The sequence below is a fragment of the Hemicordylus capensis genome, chromosome 6 (genome assembly GCF_027244095.1).
Source record: "Hemicordylus capensis ecotype Gifberg chromosome 6, rHemCap1.1.pri, whole genome shotgun sequence".
Taxonomy (NCBI): Eukaryota; Metazoa; Chordata; class Lepidosauria; order Squamata; family Cordylidae; genus Hemicordylus; species Hemicordylus capensis.
In genome coordinates this window covers 27,585,856-27,605,451 of record NC_069662.1, presented here as the reverse complement: position 1 = coordinate 27,605,451, position 19,596 = coordinate 27,585,856, and the positions used below count along the sequence as shown (strand labels likewise).

Below are 19,596 nucleotides of genomic sequence, written 5' to 3'. Positions count from 1 at the left end.
GACTGCCTCCTCCATTCCCCACCAAAGATGCTGCTGCTATGCTGAAGAAAGAAAAGAACGATGAAGAGCTCCTCACTTGTCGCTGCTCCCCAAGAAACTAAGTTTGCAGCGGGCCGAGAAACCGAACAGTTGCCAGAGCCCCACCTCCAAACTCCTGGTTGGTCAAAGGCTGGCCCAAGCATGCCTCATGCCCTTGTAGGGCCAGGGCAAAGAGTCTGCCCCCCAGACATGCTGGGGAGGAATGGACCGTTCTCATGAGCAGTAAGACAGGGCAAGAGGTTAGCGGGGAGGAAGCTTTAAAAAGCTTACCTTCCCACACATGATCAAGGGCTCCCTCTTTGGCGGGTGAAACACCCGCACAAATGATTAGCAGCTCCTGCCAGTATCTTGGGGATTCAGGCTTACATAGTCTGCATTTCTTGGTAAAAGGAACATCATTTAATTTAATTAATTTATTTAACATATTTTTATACCACCCAAAACTTATGTCTCTGGGAGGTTTACAACAAGATAAAAACAAATATTTAACATATTTTTATACCACCCAAATTCTTTTGCCAAACTCTTGTCGATTGCCTATTACCCCAAACTAGTTAATGTGAAGCAAAATTTCCTGTGGGATTGTCATTTTTGTAAGAAACTGTGTGGAATAGATACATAAGTATTGATCACTATACATGGGTTTCTGCACAGCACCTGCACAGAAGAAACTTCCATGTAGAAAATGTGTCTCTTGTAAATTGACCCTAAATTTTCCATCCATGACTGGGATATCTGAGAGTTAGAGTCAATAATAAAAGAACAGCACACTGCTTGTGACAGGAAGGGGCAAATTATAATGATTTCTTAGTCTGGCAAGGGCTGGTTTTGGCCCTGGCAGAACTTTGCTGTCTGCTCCTGTTGCAAATTCCTCTATCTAGTGTTGCAAACTAATGTATCCTCCTCCCTCCTGGTGCCAAAGTAAGCACTAGTGTGGTGAATGCACATATACCCCATCATGAGCCAACAGTCATCATAAGACAAAGGCTGTCAGGAATTTGGGCAGGTGATCCTCTAGGACAATGTCATGTTTTCTAAAAAGCATGAGATGAGACAGAAAATGACACTGGAACCCTCACATAAGTCCTGACTATTGTTATAAGTCTTTAATAGAAATGGCTCATGTTTTCAGGTTTTGATCAACAACCATGTCTAGATGGTACAGTGTTCCTTTTAACAGGGATTTCCAGATGTTGTTGACTACAAGTCCCGGCATCCCTGTTTGGACAGGGGCGCAATATCAGTGCTTGCCCTAGGCGTTATTTTCCCTAGATATGCCTCTGAACACCTGCCCAGATGATTAGTGGCCCCTGCCAGTATCTTGGGGGTTCAGGGTGTAATGCATTGCCCTGCATTTACCAGGACCCTGGAGCTCCTTTAATGCACCACACGGGTACATTATGAGGATCCCCCTTCCCCTCTCCAGAGCTGGCCGGGTACCCACAGCTACGGCTGGCAGATGATATGAGAAATGGGGCACTCGCTCTCCTAACCTCATTTTAGAGAGTGGCTCCAGAGGTGGGCCCGATCCTGATGGTAACATGTGCAGGCAAAACTGGGCTGGGCTTCCTTAGCATGGTTTTGCCAGCATGTGTGAATAGCTTCTATCTCTGCTTGAATTTACAACCCCTGTGAACTTGGCAAAGAGGCACCTTATAATGTGGTAATGCTCTTTATTTAGCAGGGGGAGAGTAACCAGCCCCATCCACCCCCAGCACAGTATCTCCAGTGACTGCTGCTGGTGTCTATTTTATGTTTCTTTTTAGATTGTGAGCCCTTTGGGGTCTTCTCCAAGCACCAAAGTTCAAAAGCATCAATGTTTTTTCTATCTTGCTTCTTCAAAGTCCAGCTTTCACATCTATAGAGTGTCATGGGCATAACCTCTGTCCTAGGGGAGCTGTTTCCTCACTGTTTCTTTCTCTGGAAAAAACTCTGAATTCTGACAAACATGCTTTCTTTTGCTCTGCTGCTGTAAAGGGTGTTGTGTAGTACAATACTCTGGGGAGATTATTGTGAACAACTCCATAATTCTCTCAAATTACTATTATTCATTTTTCATCGTGATTCTTGAGAAACTCCACATGAGCTCTCTAAGGTCACAAACAATCAATAAGAGCCTGAAAGTTTATTTAAAGCATCCCTGTGCAATCTGAAGCCGGGATTGTGGACTGCACACACAGTCAAAGCTGAACTAGTCTGATATCTTGCAGTTGCAATTTGGACTCACGGAAGAAAGAATGCTCTATCTTGACTGAAGATATTAACTGATGATTGCCAGAAACTAGGCATTGTGCTTCAAGTTTCACCCTGAGATGGCAGGATTTCTTTTGCTGCTGTTCATTCTATGGCTGCAACTGCCTCCAATTGAATGCAAGGCAAATTCTGTGATGTGTACCATGACCAATCCCTTCCAGATTCCATACGACTATTGTCAGACAGGGCACCTAGTAATTGGAGTGATTACTTCTCAGTTTGGTTGCTACTTTGATGAAATATTCTTCAGTGAACACCCAAAAACTAAGTTTGTAGATGAAATTTTGTAAGGAAATCATTTTTATGTATCAAACCAGCTCAAATCCACTATTAAGTTGTCTCACGAGTAATAGCATGCTCTGAAAACAGTCAATATGACTTTTCTGAAAATGCATTTAGCCTTATAAGAATTGCTGAATTTCCTTCTTCATCTTGTTCTCTTCCTCCTCTTGACCATTTTGTTTTTCGCTTGTTGTGTAGCATATGCCAAATTGTGAAGGCCTGGAAAAAATGAAAACAAACAAAATGTTTCTTCCTTCCTATTTCTTCATCCTCCCATTATGTATTATTTCATGTATCTCTGGTCTTATATAGGCCATTCCTCAATACTATAACTCTCCTGCTTTTAAAATTTGTTCATAATTAAATGTGTTAACTTAATTTGTTTGTGGAAACCTGAGCTTACCAGTGAGATTCATTCTTGCTGGTGTGTTTTTATCTCTCCTCCTACCCACTCCCCACATTTTATATGAAGTAGCTAGTGATTATTTGAGAGGTAAATCTACCCAATGGTGCAGTGGGGAAGGAACTTGCCTAGGGAGCAAGAGGTTGCTGGTTCAAATCCCCACTGGCATGTTTCCCAGACTATAGGAAACACCTATATTGGGCAGCAGCGATATAGGAAGATGCTGAAAGGCATCATCTCATACTGCATGGGAGATGGCAATGGTAGACCCCTACTGTATTCTACGAAAGAAAACCACAAGGCTCTGTGGTCATCAGGCGTCAACACCAACTCGATGGTACAACTTTACAGTCAGACTAAGAAAGTAAGAAGAGCATCCAACATGTAACAAGGGAAGAACTACAAAAAAATCTATTTTCTATCCTCTCCATAAACCTAGGAGCCAGTTACAAGAACCAATTATTTTAGGCACCAGTTCTGACTGGGCACTTGGATTTTTGCACACCTAATGAAGATATGGTAACATCAACATGCTCTAACTAAAATTAAGCACATTTCAGAGTGATTGGTAGGGAGACACAATTCTGTTCATAAAACATACTGAAAGCAACTGTAGTGACTTATGCATCATTGAAATTAGATCACATCACATATGCTTAACTTTGACAGAATACTGTCAATGATACACAAAAAACAAAAACAAATGTCTGGCAGTAGAACACGCCCCCCCCATCCGTAGGCACTGAATATCCATTGAAACTGCTGGGGGAAAGGTGAAAAGAAAAATAACCTAGACATGTGTTCAAACATTAGGAAAAATGGCACTATTTAAATGATCTACTTTTTACTTTCCACTTATCTGTAGTTAGAACAGATGTAAATCTTAGTCTTCTTAATATTTGTAGCTTTGATGATGTTTAGTATGGGATGTTCTCATATACCAGGGGCGTAACTATAGCAGAGCAAGGGGAGACAGTTGTCTGGGGGCCCACTGCCTTGGCGGGGGCCCCAGAGGCAAGTCACATGACTGACTCCCCCAGCTGCGCACCCGCCCGGGCTTCCTTCAGTTGTATTCATCCTCCGAAACTGATGTGAGTGTTAAGACCTGGAGCTACCAGAACAGCATGTCTTTCTCTAGTACCATTAAATGACTTGCATGGTCCAAAATTTACAAAACCTTAAAAAAAAATAGGATGATGTTCTATTGTGTGTGTGTGTGTATAAATTTTACTATGCTTTTTGTTACCGCTATTCAGCCTCATTTAAGATTTCTTTACTTCATGAGCTGAGCTTCAGTGAGTGGGGGCATTTTAAAATCTTGTCTCTGGGCCCACTCCAACCTTGCTACGCCCCTGTACTTCACAAAGAGTTAATGTCTTACTTATAATGTAACTCTGTCTTCAGTGCAATCCCAAAGAACTACCAGCATGTCCTATCCTTGATATACGCTGTGAAGGAAATCAATGAGAACTCCAAGATCTTACCAAATCTCAGTCTTGGGCTCTTCATTTATGATAGCTACACAAATGCAAGGATGACTTATCAGAACACCCTGAAACTTCTATCTGCCTTGGAAAGGATAGTCCCCAATTTCAAATGTGACCAAAGAAGTCTGATAGCCATAATTGGAGGACTTGACTCAGAAATCTCCCTTCATATGGCTACTGCATTAGGCAGCTACAAGATTCCACAGGTAAAATAAGTGTTTGAGTCATGAAATTGTTGCAATGCTAAAATGGTTAACACTGCTGCTGCTGGCACCCGCCGTCTTTTGGGAAGCTTGGGAAGCCAACAGGATCCTGCAGGGAGGCCACTCCACCCCTGCTGTTCAGCTGGCCTCTGGACATGTGTGGCAGTCATTTGGGTGCTCATCATGGCAGTCAAGTGCCATGCTGACCACTCAAATGGCCACCACACATGTCCAGGGGGTCAGTTGAATGGGATCCCGTCAGCCTCTTGGGCTTCCCGCATGATCCTGGGTGCCAGTGGTGACAATGTTCACTGTTTTTTGCAGGTATTTCCCCCTGTCCATGCCAGCCCCTGGAACCACTGCTGCTATGTGACTCTAGTAAGTTCCTATGTCTGTGAGGTCTCATTCCCCATGGTTTCCAAAGGGAGAGTTTTTCTGCATTTTCTGTGGCATTACTGAAGTTTTTCTGGGGTTTGGATATTTTTTATTAGTGTGGCCAAGGTCTTGAACCTACCTGTGAAAATAGCAATAGCAATAGCAATAGCACTTACATTTATATACCGCTCTATAGCTGGAAGCTCTCTAAGCGGTTTACAATGATTCAGCATATTGCCCCCCAACATTCTGGGTACTCATTTTACCGACCTCGGAAGGATGGAAGGTTGAGTCAACCTTGCGCCCCTGGTCAGGATCGAACTTGCAACCTTCTGGTTACAGGGCGGCAGTTTTACCACTGTGCCACCAGGGGCTCTTATAGAGCTTATAGTGAAGAGCTTATAGTGAAGCTCTTCTCATGATCATTGATGAATCTATGATGAAGAGCTTCTTCTGGGTTTGTGGGGAGAGCGGTTAGCCCACTCTTCCTGCAGATGATCAAGCCTGCAGCCCTGGGTGGCTGGATCGGCCACCCACGCGACTGCCAGCTCCATCACGGAGTCGGTGCGGGCTGTGGGGATTGGAGGCCACGCAGCCCCCGGTTCCAGGATGCCCCGTGTGAGTGTGTGGGGCATCCTGAAGAGACTCCCAATCCTGGGAGGCATCTACTTGTGTGTCACCATGTGCCACAGCAACACATGAGCAAAAAGAGGAGGTTAACGGAGTGCTCGCTCCGTTAACTTCATCTTAGGGGAGGGGTATTTAGGGCGGTTAGCCTGCTTTGGGGCGATCGTGAGAATCTCCTCATTATGTTTCTATTTTTCATGGGTTGGTCTGGGAGTTTCATGTCAGCCAGTCAGTCAGTCAGGTAGGTGAGGGCTTCCAGTTCACAAGCATGTTAACATCTTATTTCTCTGTAAGTAGTTTTTTTCCCTTTCTCTAAGAGATCTCATTCCCCATGTTTTCTGCAAGAATTTTTCTGTATTTTCCAGGAAAGTAATGTTCTGGGGTTTGGAATTTATTTTTATTTTATTTTAGGTCTGGAACTTACCTGCAAAACCGGCATTTTTTAATCTTTCATGGTTTGGTCTGGGAGTTTCATGTTACAGTCAGTAAGTCAGTGAGTGAGGCCCCAACAGCTTTCTGTTATAGAGACACACACACACACACACACACACACACACACACACACACACACACACCCTTCTACTGCTACAGATCTGGAATTTGCTCTCTCTTTTGTTGTTTTGGAAGTGTGTGTGTGGTGGGGGGAGAGAATATGTATTATTTGGGGGTGATCCTCTTTTGCATTCAAATTGATATGTACTGAGACACCTCACTCTTAGAAGGAGTAATGAACAAATTAGCAATAATCATCTGGTTGCCACCTAATGGTGCAGTGGGGAAATGACTTGACTAGCAAGCATGAGTTTGCCAGTTCGAATCCCTGCTGGTATGTTTCCCAGAAACACCTATATTTGGCTGCAATAATATAGGAAAATGCTGAAAGGCATCATCTCACACTCAATCGGATTTGTTCTTGTGGCCAAGGTGTAGAAACGGTGACTCATGTCTTACTATATTGTTCATTTTATAAGGATATTCGTTCTGAACTGATTTCCCCTCTTTTTATTGAATATCCCTGGTAGAACTAAGGATGGGTATGTTTCTTTTCTGTTAGCAGACTGTAGTGAATGTACTACACTTAATGTGGCTAAATTTTGTGCAGCAGCAGTTAAGATTAGGTCTAAATTGTTTGAGTAAATGGTATTAGAATGATTTGGTTAAAAATATCCCCACCCTTTTGTATTCTGTCAAACGAGTTGTATTGTTTTGTTTCTGTTATGGGTCATTGACCATAATAAAGATTCATTCATTCACACTGCGTGGGAGATGGCAATGTAAACCCTTCCTGTATTCTACCAAAGACAACCAGAGGGCTCTGTGATTGCCAGGAGTCAACACTGACTTGACGGCACACGTTACTTTACCTCCTAGCAAGAAGCTTGATGAATAAATTAAGCAACCATAACATTGTGACCAAAAAGCAACAAAAACGTGCCATCTATGAAGAAAGGGACCGCCTGCTCCCAAGGGTTGCTGCCTGCTTGACAAGGTCATTTGAGGGGGCTCTGTTCCGGGTGCCGACAATGAGGGAGGCTCAGTTGTCGTGCATGCGGGACAGGGCCTTCTCTGTTGCTGCCCTGAGACTCTGGAATGATCTCCCAGTGGCTATTCGCTCCTCAGTCTCCATCACAGCTTTTAGAAAAAGTGTAAAATCTTGGCTTTTTGCCAAGGCATTTATTTGATTCTCTGCTGCTGCTCTTTATAATATGTATTGCTTTTATGCTTTTGTTTTAAATTTTTAATCAGATTTGTTTAATTCCCCCCCCTTCAATTAATATTTTAATTGTGTCTTTTTTACCATCTTGTGTTTAAATTTTTTGCTGTAAACCGCCTTGGGATTGCTTTAATGAAAGGCGGTATATAAATTTAACAATAAATAAAATAAATAAAATAAAGGGATGAGGAGTTTCATGTCATGAGAGCTAATGCTCTGGCATAATTTCAACCACCATTGTTGTTGTTTTTTTAAAAATCTCTTCTATTTATTTTTTTAAAAAATTCCAAATTTGACCACTACATTTCATCTTGCAAATCTTTGGGATGAATAATTACAATTTAACATAAGTTCCTCCCTTCATTATGAACATTTCTGTTTTGCTTAGATTGCCTACTGTGTATTAGCTCCAGTGATGAGTATTAAAACTGAGTTTCCTTCCTTCTATCGGATGGTCCCCAATGAAAAACATCAGTATGCAGGGATTGTCCAGCTCCTACTGCATTTCCAATGGACTTGGGTTGGGATCCTTGCATCGAATAATGAGAGTGGAGAAAAGTTTGTGCTGGCCATCATGCAAATACTTTCCCAATACAGAATCTGTGAAGCCCTCACCATAAAAATACCAGCCATATTGCATATTTTAGAGAGATTCAGTTCATTAGAAACTATCCGGTCCATGGCCAGGCTACTAACGAATCCTAAGGTCAAAGTGTTGATTGTAAATGCAGAACTTCAGACCACAACATGTTTAAAATGGATGATATCTATAAGCGCAGCATTTATAGATTCTATTGAAGCATCTACGGGTAAAGTGTGGATTATGACATCTCAGTGGGATTTCTCATCACAAACAATGCACAGAGCTTTTGATATGAAAATCTTTGATGGTGTCTTGTCTTTTGTAGTTCACACCAATGAAGTGCTAGGGTTTCCAAAATTCCTTCAGAGCCTACAACCAAACTTGCCCAAAGGAGACGGTTTTCTCAGAATGTTCTGGCAACTGGCATTCAACTGCTTATTTTCTGATTCCGATGAGGACAAAGAGAGCAGAAATGCTTGCACTGGCCAAGAGAAGCTAGAGAGTCTTCCTGGGACTCTATTTGAAATGAGCATGACTGGGCAAAGCTACAGCATATATAATGCAGTACATGCCATAGCACAAGCTTTACATAAGGTGTTATCACTGAGGTTGAAAGAAAGAGCAATGACAGGCAGAGAAAAAGTGGATCCTCCAAATCTACAACCTTGGCAGGTATTATTTCACATCCAAAGAAACTCTCTTGTCCTGGCAATTCTATTGCTCATTGAGCACATCTACAGGTCTTGATTTGCATACAATATTTGCTTTGCTTAAAAAAATCCATCAGTCCCATTGTCCCCAGACCCTAGCCCAAGAAGACACAGACACAAGTATTGGGATAACGGGCCACAACCTTATTGATCCAATTAAAATTTGTGTAGCGGACATTAGGAGGGAAACACTCCAGCCCCTTGACAGTGCGGGCTTAACAAAGACCGGGTTCAGACTTCATAATCCTAGCCCAAGTCCTAAACGGGCAACACACCCTGACTCTGGAAAGAAGCAGGTAAGAACCTGCTTCTATCCCTTCATAATCAACCCTAGAGGGGTCTGGACACTCTCAGGGGTTAGCATCTCCTGGATCGCTGAGCCCTAGGATTTGTGAAGTCCTGAAGCCAGTTTCATGGCCAACCATCATCCTTGGGCTGCAATAACCACAAGGGAGCGATAGACCAATTAACCAATTAAAACTGCCCAAGGGGTGTTTACCGATCCCCTTTCCGGAGCACCCAGCCCTCACTGTCCCTGCCACCCATGGCTTGGGCAGTAAAGGCCAAAGCGGACACATACCCTGCTAGGGTCAAAACTGTCCTACCTTATGCATGCAGGTGGACCAAAAATTGCATGACATGCGCGGGAGGAATAGGCCAAACCTCGGGGAGGCCCTCACCCTGTCTAAAAACAGCAAAAGTGGCTACCTTGGCAGAATAGCTAAGCCTGGTACTGGGAGCCAACAAAGCCTCAATAGCCCGCCAGGCCTCTACTTGCCAAGCTGCCACAGGGCTTCCAGCATGGGCTTTGGTTCCGCCAAGGCCTTGGACACCAACTCCCTGAATCTGTCCACCTGGAAGCAAGACAGAGCATCAGCAATTTTGTTCTGAAGCCCAGGGACATGCCTAGCCACAAAAAGAATGTTAAACTTGAGGCATTGAAGCACAAAAACCCACAGCAAACCCATAACCCGCTGAGACCGCAAAGTCTGAGCATTGACAACCTTTACCACTGCCTGGTTGTCACACCAAAAGCCCACGGTGGAGTTGGCCAACGCGAATGCCCATAAAAGCATCACAACAACAATAGGGAATAACTCAAAAAAGGTAAGATCCCGAGTAATTCCCCCAACAGCTCAACTTAGCGGCCACTGAACTCAACTTAGCGGCCATGAAAATAAATGCCAAACCGCACTCCCCCAGCCACATCAGAGTGGATCTGGAGCTCAGCCTCCAGGAGTTGCTCCTCCCTCCAAAATGAAACTCCATTGAAATTCCTGAGGAATGCCTCACAGACAGCTAAGTCTTCCCTAATACCCAAAGTAATCTGCACCTGGTGAAAGGGCGACCGAAGGCCAACCATCAAATCACAAAGCCTCCTCAAAAAGGCCTGGCCAGGGGCCACGAACTTGCAAACAAAATTAAGATGCCCAACCACCACCTGCAGCTCCTTCAGCATGGCCTTACGTGCCCCTTTCAAGGGCAACTACCAAGTCAAGCAAGGCAGACAACTTATCCCGGGGCAGCCAGGAACAACCTGCTACACTATCCAGCTCAATCCCCAAAAAGGCTAATTTCATGGCCGGCCCCTCCATCTTGTCCTATGCTAAGGGCACCCCCAATTCCTGTGTTGGAGCCAACATTTTATGACATTCTGCCGAGGCAGTACGGCCTACCACAAGAAAATCATCGAAAAAATGAACTGTAGACCGCAAGCTGGTCCTCCTTCTCAAGACCCATTCTAAGAATGTGCTAAAAGCTTCAAAGGCCGCACACGAGACTGAACACCCCATCGGCAGGGCCCGATCAAAATAAAATTTACCCTTGAAAGAAAATCCCAAAAGGTCAAAATCCACTGGATGTACCAGCAGAAGGCGAAAGGCAGACTCAATGACGCACTTTGCCAAAAGGGCCCCCACCCTGCAGCTGCGGACCACTTGCACTGCCTCATCAAAGGAGGTATACTGAACAGAGCACAAATGGTTGGGGATGCCGTCATTAATGGACGACCCCCTAGGGTAGGACAGGTGATGTATAAGCCTAAACTCACCTGGGGCCCTCTCAGGGACTATCCCAAGAGCGGACACCCACAAGTTAGGAAACGGCGGGGTGTGTGTGTCAAAAGGCTCCAGTACCGTATCCCCTGCAACCTCCTTACCAATCTTCCTCTCAACTACTGCCTCCATAACCTGAACGCAAATTCTTAGCCATGAATGCAACACACTTAGATTCCGATGGAATCCTGAAGCCATAAGCAAAACCATTATATATAAAGGCGGCCGCCTCCCAATTGGGATAGTCCTGCAGCCACAAAGCCAGCACTAGCAACGTAACTGGGCTGGGTCCCTTTTCCTGCAGTGGGGGAAGAGGGATTTCCCCTCCTTGCTGGTGCCTAGGGCCTGAGCCCCACCCTCTCATTTGAGGACAGGCAAAGCTCGGGTGTTTTGCACCGCACAGACCACAAGCGTGTCGGAACCTGCAGGGAGACCTAGAACACTTACCCCCGTTGTTAAATTCCCAATAGACCAGCTGGGGTTGAACCTACTGCTGGCTCATACCCGCCTGGGCGGAAGCACCTGACGGACGTGACAGCAAATGCCCACTATCCGACCTATCATCCTCTACTGGGCAGGAAGGCGACATTATAAGAAGCCAAGATTCCTGCAGAGGAACATCCCATGGCAGGGCGGGTATACAAAAGTTTTCATCGTAATGGAACCAGGCAGAACCAGCAAAGTCAGACATTGCCCGGTGAATGATATCAAGGTACTTGACCAAAGCCAGCCCATGAACTGGCTGTGCCCGCAGGACCACCCCCAGGTATATAGTGTACCCAGAGAGCCAATTATTCCACATCTTCTCCACGGGTTTCCACTTGGTAACCTCATGGTCTTTACAGGATTCGCCCTCTTTGTGCTTAATCTCAGGTTCCCTAAACAGTAGGTTAAACATATCAACTTATTTGCCCTTCAAAAAAATTTTCTTGGGTGGTGGGTAGCAAATGGTCACCCAAGGGAAGCCCCACAGCCCTATAAGGAGAATGCAGAGGCAAGGGCAACACACCCATTGGTTAAAACCCCGCCCCAGCAGTGGAACTTACCACAGGTGATGTGCCAATAGCCGTGCAACCCCTCCAGACTTGTTCAGCCATGCCCTGTGTGCTAGCTAAAACTCCAGGGAAACCCTGTAAAGTCCCCCTGCCACCATGTGTGCACGGGTGGGGCCTAGAAAGAGGGGGGCACCCCAGCCCTCAAAATAAGGTATCAGCCAGGGATACGCAGGTCACAGGCCGGTACCTTCAGGGGGCAGTGGTGTAGTGTGATTACCTGGTGCATCTCCGCTCCCTCCACTGGGGTCCACTGGCATCAATGGGATGGATGTCAGCACATCCACTGGCACAGGGAGAGCTGGATCACTGGGCTCACCATGAGGCGAATCCCCTCTGTCGACTGGTTTATTAGGCATTGCTCCAATTTCCAAAGATGCTATCCTGTCAGACAGAGACTTCAGCAATTGCGCTTTGACCACCCCCTTGGTGCGTTTGCCTGGCCAAGCAGGTACCCCGGATGGTCCTGTAGCTTTATCTGTGGGAATCTTCCTAGCCCATTCCAGGGCCTCCATTCACTGAATAAGGCCCCTAATTTGGACCATATCAGTGTTGTACTCATCAGAGGAGGGAGGCTGAAGGTCAGGTTGGCAAGGGGGCCTAACTGGCAGGCTTCCAGTCTTTCCCCAGGCTTTCTTGGGAGGCATGCTTACCACAAACCCCAAGCCAAGGCTAAAGACAATAATATAAAACCTGGATGGAGTCACACTCAACTCCCAAGCACCCACCAACAGGATCAGCTCTCAGGGCCCAACACCAGTAAAACTTTATAGAAAAACAGGCACAAAATCACCCAGATCTGGGCCCACCAGAACCCTTGGGCAAGGCAAGCCACCCAGTGAGACCCAGCTAAGCCCAAAAAACCAGGGCAGAGCTCAACCCGTGTAGGGCCACCCCCCCTAGCAGCCCAGGAGATGCAAAGCGTGGTGTAGTGGTTAGAGTGCTGGACTAGAACCGGGGAGACCCGAGTTCAAATTCCCATTCAGCCATCATACTAGCTGGGTGACTCTGGGCCAGTCCACTTCTCTCTCAGCCTAACCTACTTCACAGGGTTGTTGTGAGGAGAAACTTAATTATGTAGTACACCGCTCTGGGCTCCTTGGAGAAAGAGCGGGATATAAATGTAAAAAATAAAATAAATAAAATAAAGCCCCCCAGGGCCAACCCAGAAAACCACCCAGCGGACCCCACAGCTTCCCGGGGGTTGCCCAAAGGCGGGCTGGGATTCCCCCCCACCAGAGGCAAGACTAGCCTAACCCTTCCAGCCCCGAAACAGGGCTAAAGCCCAAGAGTTGCTGCCACAAGTAACGGGCCAAAGCCCTCAAAACGCCTTTGGCGCCTCTGTGCTGTTGTCAATGCTGGCGCTCAGCCACTCACCGAAATGCCGGCACCGCCCCAACACTCCCCATAGGGCTGCCGCCGAACTTGCCACTAAGCTGGTAGGCCTTCCCAAGTCCAGCAACGGAGCCGCACTGACAAGCTCCATTGCCAAAGAAAGCTAGGCACTGACTGAATGTTTGGGGCAGGGAGCAGCAGTACCTGCAGTACAAACCCCGCCCCTTGCAGGTGCCCTGGCCAATCAGGAGTCTTCTAGGTCTCATGCTGCTTTTTCTCCCTTCTGGCTGGCCAGCCTGGCTGCCGCTTTCTTTCCCTGCCCTCTCCCTGGCTGTCTGGCCATTCGCCTTATCTTCTCCGCTGTCGCTTTCCTCTCCCACTCCCCTCGCTCGCAAACTGTCACAAGACCTGCCACGCATGGGATTAGCAATGGGGACATCTAAGAGAATTGTATATATAGATAAGTTAAAGTTTAACTATCTTTTCTCTTTCTATCAACTAGTCTGGGAATTTGTTGAGGCATGGTAGTTGCTGAAGTTTGTGGTCTTTTGGTGCCTCTCCAGCAACACTGAATGTTGCAGGACATACTGGAGGACCTGCTGGTGCAGTTATTTCCCACACAAGTGTCACCCATCTGCAAAGCAGGGGAAATGCTTCTGTGGGAAAAAGCTGCATCCTTGGCTTCTCTCATATGGGATTCTAATGGGATTCTAATGTGGTGCAGGGAAGAGACACATTATAGTCATACCTGCACTACTAAGGTATTATAAACACCATGGAAAAGGGAGGGGGGAATGGGAACCCAAACGAAGCAGCCAGTTTGGAACTGTTTCATTTCACTGTTCTGCTTTAGTTAGGGTCTCTCATTTGGGGGCCCTTTAAGCAACCCCACAGTGGGTCAATTGGATTTGGGGGGGTGATTCATTCCAAAATGAATGCATAATTCATTTATTGACTTATGCACAATGAATTGGGTCCAAGGTATTTAAGAGAGTGTCTTCTTTGTCATGAACCCTGTTGCCTATTAAGATCATCTTAAGGTTGTCCCCAGCTTGTTTGGTGGCAGCTCAGCACTGGGCCTTCTCTGTGGCTCCCCAGGGTTTTGGAATATGATCACTGTTGAAATAAGAGCATCCCATTCTTTGTTTGTTTTCAGGAAGACCCTCAAGACATACTTGATTTATAAGGCTTTTAACTGAAACTTCTAAACTGTTTAATGTGTTTTTGTCTGTGATCTTGCTTTATTAGTTTTGTGAATTTTAACTGTTTTATACTGTTTTAATATTTACTGTGTTATTTAATTTGTACAATGCCTAGAGAAGTTTATATCAGGTGGTATAGAAATATGATAAACAAACAAATAAATAAATAGTAATTGATAGTCTGTCTTTTATCTCTAAATAACACCCCCCTACACACATATAACTGAATAAACCAGTGCTTGTAAATAGTTGTCATAATCCCCACCTTGAGAAGGAAATTTGAGGCTGATCCTCAGGACACTTAGGCCAGAGCCTGAAAGAACCCTATAACTGGAGAACTGGAGCACCCATAAATGGCACTCCAAGAACCTGAGCTCCCCAAAGAGTTCACCCTACCCACATCTTGGAGCTCCCCAGTATCTGTTCATCAGAGCTGGCAAGAGGCTAGGCAGTATCTGATAGAAAGGAAGAGGAGTCTAGATTCCAGGCCAGAAGGAGGCCCTTTTACGATTTCCAGGTTCTAGGCCAGGAGGCAGAGCCCAGGAGGGGTAGCCTGAGTCCAGAGTCAGAACTATTTAAGGGATCAGTTCACCTGTTGTCAGAGCAAACTATCCCTTGGAATTTGTGGTGCTATTTGTGGTACTGCAACCTCTCTTCACTTCCCTCACCAAAACTCACCTTGTAGGTTCATTTCTTCAGAAAGGGACAGGTTTATATGAGAGTGATGGAGTTTAAGACACACACTGATCTCCCTTTTAACCATTTTGTAATATCTGTCCTTGCCTCTTTTTTCCTAGCTTCACTCTTTCCTGAGAAGCATCTCATTTAACAACACTGCTGGGGACATGGTGTCCTTTGATGAGAATGGTGAATTAGCAGCTGGGTTTGATATTATAAACTGGGTCACCTTCCCAAACCAATCCTTCTTAAGAGTGAAAGTAGGAAGGATGGATCCACAGGCTTCACCGGGCCCAGTGTTCACCATTAACAGTGAGCCCATCATATGGCACAGCAAGTTCAATCAGGTGGGAACATGAATTCTAATAAAGAAGGTAAAATGTGGGAGTGTTCTAATAGGAATCCTAGACACTACTTCCCACCCTGCCATGCAAGCTCCATTCAGTAGCATTCAGCGTCAGTTCAACATATTTCATAAATAATTTCATAAATCATCCTAAATAAAGCAGGAATAAAGAAAGTGCAGCCTTCTTCTTCCAGATGTGCTATTTTATGTCCGTCAATGTCACCATATAACCATCCAGCCAAACATTACCATATAATTTCTACAACAAAGTCAATTAGTGTAAAGTTAATGGCTGGATGATTACGAATCTTGGAGGTCATTCACACAATCAACCTAGGTTGGGGAGTTGTGTGTGCTCCCAATTTTCAGTTGTGTGGAAGCAAGGAAGGAGGAAAACCTGGGTAGCTTTTCCTGCTACCTTGCCTCCGCACAATCATTTCTCCCCAGGTTTTCCTCTTACCTTGGTTCCACACAACCAAAAATTGGGAGCTCACGCTGATCCCAAACCCAGGGAGAACACAGTTTTTGATTGTGTGAATTACCTCTTGGGGCTGGCCCTAGGACCTCTGTTACCCTAGGTATAGTTTTATTTTGACAGACTCCCACGCCCAGCTGAGAAGTGCAGAGTCCTGCGTTTAACTTGAATAGAGAGCTGAAGAATGGAGGGAATACTCTGGGATACCACTTTCCACTTGAATCTTTGGATGCTTCCTTTTCAGCATTGCAACTTTCCCCCTTCCTAGACTGCTGCATGATGATAAGGCAGATGTCTTACTTAAAAAGTACATCATGACAATAAAGTGATAGCTTGCTTTATATTGCCTCATGGAATTATCACTACTGCAATGTATTTGTTATATGTAACTTTCTCCAAGGACCTCAGGGTGGATATATAGTTCTTCTCATATCCTATAATAATCCTGTGAGCTATGCTATTCTGAGAGACAGTGATTGGCCCAAGGTTACCCAGTCAGTTTCATGATAGAGGGGGGATTTGATCTCACCAGTCCTAGACTGATACTATAACTACAGCACTATACTGGTTCCCACAGTGCAATGCAAGCAGCTTGCAACTTATTTATTGAGGTCAGTGACAGCATTGTCCCTTCCAGGTGTGGCACCTCAGATGGTCACTCCTACTGCTTGCTTGGCTAATTCCGAACCAGTACTCCTGAGCTTCTCAGTTACTTCCACTACATAGGATTAACAAGATTAAAAGATCACTCTGAGACATTATTTTAGAAAGTGTTCTGTCTTTTTTGAAACACAGTTTGGTTCTGTCCTCTTCCCTTCATTCATATATCCTTACCATCCTCAAAACATGAGAAGTAACTAGGGTGTTAGCTCTGTAATGTACTTTGGCTGACATCCAGGCCAGAGGCATCATTGGGGGTGGCCCATGGGGCACAGGCCTCCAATGAATTTCTAAGAGCCCCAAGTCTCATCAGTCACCTCCCTCCTTTATCGTCCCTTCCAAAAATGAAGTGAACAGAGCCTGGGAGAGAGCTCCTAGCCTCACCTAGTTCTCTGATGCTTCCACCTTCATAGGTACTGAACTATAAAAAAAGAGTCTTGTAAATATATATATATATAATTATTCTTGGAGGAGGTCATGATTGAGTGTAACAACAACAACAAATATTTATATACTGCTTTTCAACAAACGTTTCCAAAGCAGTTTTCATAAAGAAATAAAAAACAAATAAATAATTAGGATACATAGTCTGAGGCAGACACAATGTCTGGAGTGACCCGTAGACTTTCCCGGCACTGTCCTTCCCAGCGCTGGGTCACTCTGTGTTGCCCTCTCCCAACCTCCAACCGTTCAGGTGATTATGAACAGGAAGTTGCTTGGTTGGGCAGCACTGCTGGAAGGATGTCTCCAGCTCTGTTCCACTTCTCACTCAACTTCTTGGTGTTCTTGGAGTCCTCCTTTTCCACCTTCACCTCGGCTGAACTGGAGTCGTCAAGCATAGCCATGTCCTGGGTGAGGAGGAGCTGCTGGCCCTGGTACTCTCCAGACACGGTAACACGTGGACTCTGGAGCGTGGAGTCTGGCTTTTGCATTTTGCATTTTGGGTGACACCTCCCACCCCCGGCTTCCTGCTTGGAAGATTCCACTTTCCTGAAGCAACTATGGGAAAAGCTATGGGACCATGGGGATATTGGAGGGAGAACGGAACACCTGTGGGAGGTGAGAAAACATGCTTTCAATTTTGAGAGCAGGAGATTTAGAAAGATGGGACACATCAGTTTTGGAATGGACATGATTACGAGATAGTATTATTAGTATTATTTATTTTATTTATTTTATTTCTATACCACCCTTCCAAAAATGGGTCAGGGTGGTTTACACAAAGAAAGAAATAATAAACAAATAAGATGGATCCCTGTTCCCAAAGGGCTCATAATCTAAAAAGAAACATAAGATAGACACCAGCAACAGTCACTGGAGGTAATGTGCTGGTGATGGATAGGACCAGTTACTCTCCCCTGCTAAATAAAGAGAATCACCAAGATAAAAAGATGCCCCTTTGCCCAGTTAGCAGGGGCTTTATAATAAATAAAAGTTGACTTGCAACCCGCCCCCCCCCCATTTTAAGCACCTAACAACAACTAAGGGAGGAGAGATGGTCTTGTGGTAGCAAGCATGAATTGTCCCCTTTGCTAGGCTGGGTAGCCTGGTTTGCCCTAGGATGGGAGACTACATGTGAGCATGGTAAGATATTTCCACAAAGCGGAAGGAGCTGATCTCGGAAGAGCATCTGCATGCAGAATGTTCCACATTCCCTCCCTGGCATCTCCAGGATAGAGCTGAGAGATTCCTGCTTGGAACCTTGGAGATGCCACTGCCAGTCTTTTTAGACAATACTGACCTCGATGGACCAATGTTCTGCCTGAGTATAAGGCAGCTTCCTATGTCCCTTTGTTCCTGTTCCAAACAACTGAAGTGCTTGAACAAATGTTGCACTATCCAGATGCGCTCAAGCTGGAGCTTAGATTCTGGATTACAGTCCTGCTAGTGCTAACAAGTGTGTGCTTGTGCCACAAGGTGGCATGCCTCCTGCTATGGTGTCGTCCTTGTTTGTTTCACAGAGAACTGTTGCTGAGGAGTGCAAGAGTGCAACTCTGAGCATCCTTGGGACATCACAGAACTACACATTTCTTGTGCATTAGTGCAACTTTGCTAGTGTGTACATGCTTTGTTAGTCTGTATGTTAGCCATTGTCATTTGGTTCTTATGCCTTAATATTCTCTACTTCTTTTGTGAATAGGTAGTGCCGCTTGCGGTGTGTAATGACAACTGTCCTCCAGGTTACAGCAGGCAAAAAAAGGAGGGGGAGCCATTTTGTTGCTATGATTGTGCTCCATGTCCAGATGGGAAGATTTCTGACCAGAAAGGTAGGAGGCATAATGAACAATCAAGTAAAACACTATATAATGTCTTCTGTTGCTTTTCCTTTATTACTAACTCATTTCTCCAAAACCCACCTGGAATCAAGACAATCCAGTCATGACACAATTTTCTATGATACACCTATACAACACCAAAAAAATGTCTTTAATGATTGACCAAATCTTATCATCATAATTGCAGCCACTTCTTCATAAAACCTGGTTGTATGTAATTATCCTTGTGAGATATCAAGCTCTTTCCTAGTGTCTGGAGAAAGTACTAAGAATAGTTTGAAGAAGATCGCTTCATTCAGACTCACAAAGCCAGGGTGCAGAGGCCTAGTATTCCTCTCTGGATCTCTTGCAAAACCTGGCCTGGATCACCCACATACACAGAATAGTTATAACTGCAACATGAATTGGAATTCTAAACACTTCACATCTCATAGTTTTTCCAAAAGCATCAACGTCATCATTGTTGTTGTTACAACAGAAAATCTTGATAAAAGCTGTTAATTGTCTAAAATGAGCCTCAAGACACCATAGTTTCCTACATGTATTGGTAGCTCTCATGGAGGGCGCAAAGAGAGGCAGGAACATCCTAGAGCACGCTGTGCTTCTCTAAGGGGGAAAAAAACCTTGAGGCTAACTTTAGAGCACAAACGAATACAAATTGCAAGTTCCAGGAGCGGCGCTTGCCTTAACCACCGGGGAACCCCCTTTAACCTGAACACAATACAATACAAACCTCTCTGACTACTTTATTTATTTATTTATTTATTTGTTAAATTTATATACTGTCTTTCATTAAAAACAATCCCAAGGAGGTTTACAAAAGTTTAAAAGTACAATAAAAA

At 44.9% G+C, this 19,596-nt stretch overlaps 1 protein-coding gene across 1 annotated transcript in view; it reads left to right on the top strand.

Annotated features, from left to right (window-relative positions):
* Positions 1–18,629: 18,629 nt before the first annotated feature.
* Positions 18,630–19,596, top strand: part of LOC128331036 (vomeronasal type-2 receptor 26-like) — a 46,739-nt gene continuing 45,772 nt past the window's right edge. Inside the window, exon 1 of the mRNA XM_053264401.1 lies at positions 18,630–18,745. Within this exon, the coding sequence (XP_053120376.1) occupies positions 18,641–18,745 (105 nt within the window). The 5' untranslated portion in view covers positions 18,630–18,640. The remainder of the gene's footprint in view (positions 18,746–19,596) is intronic.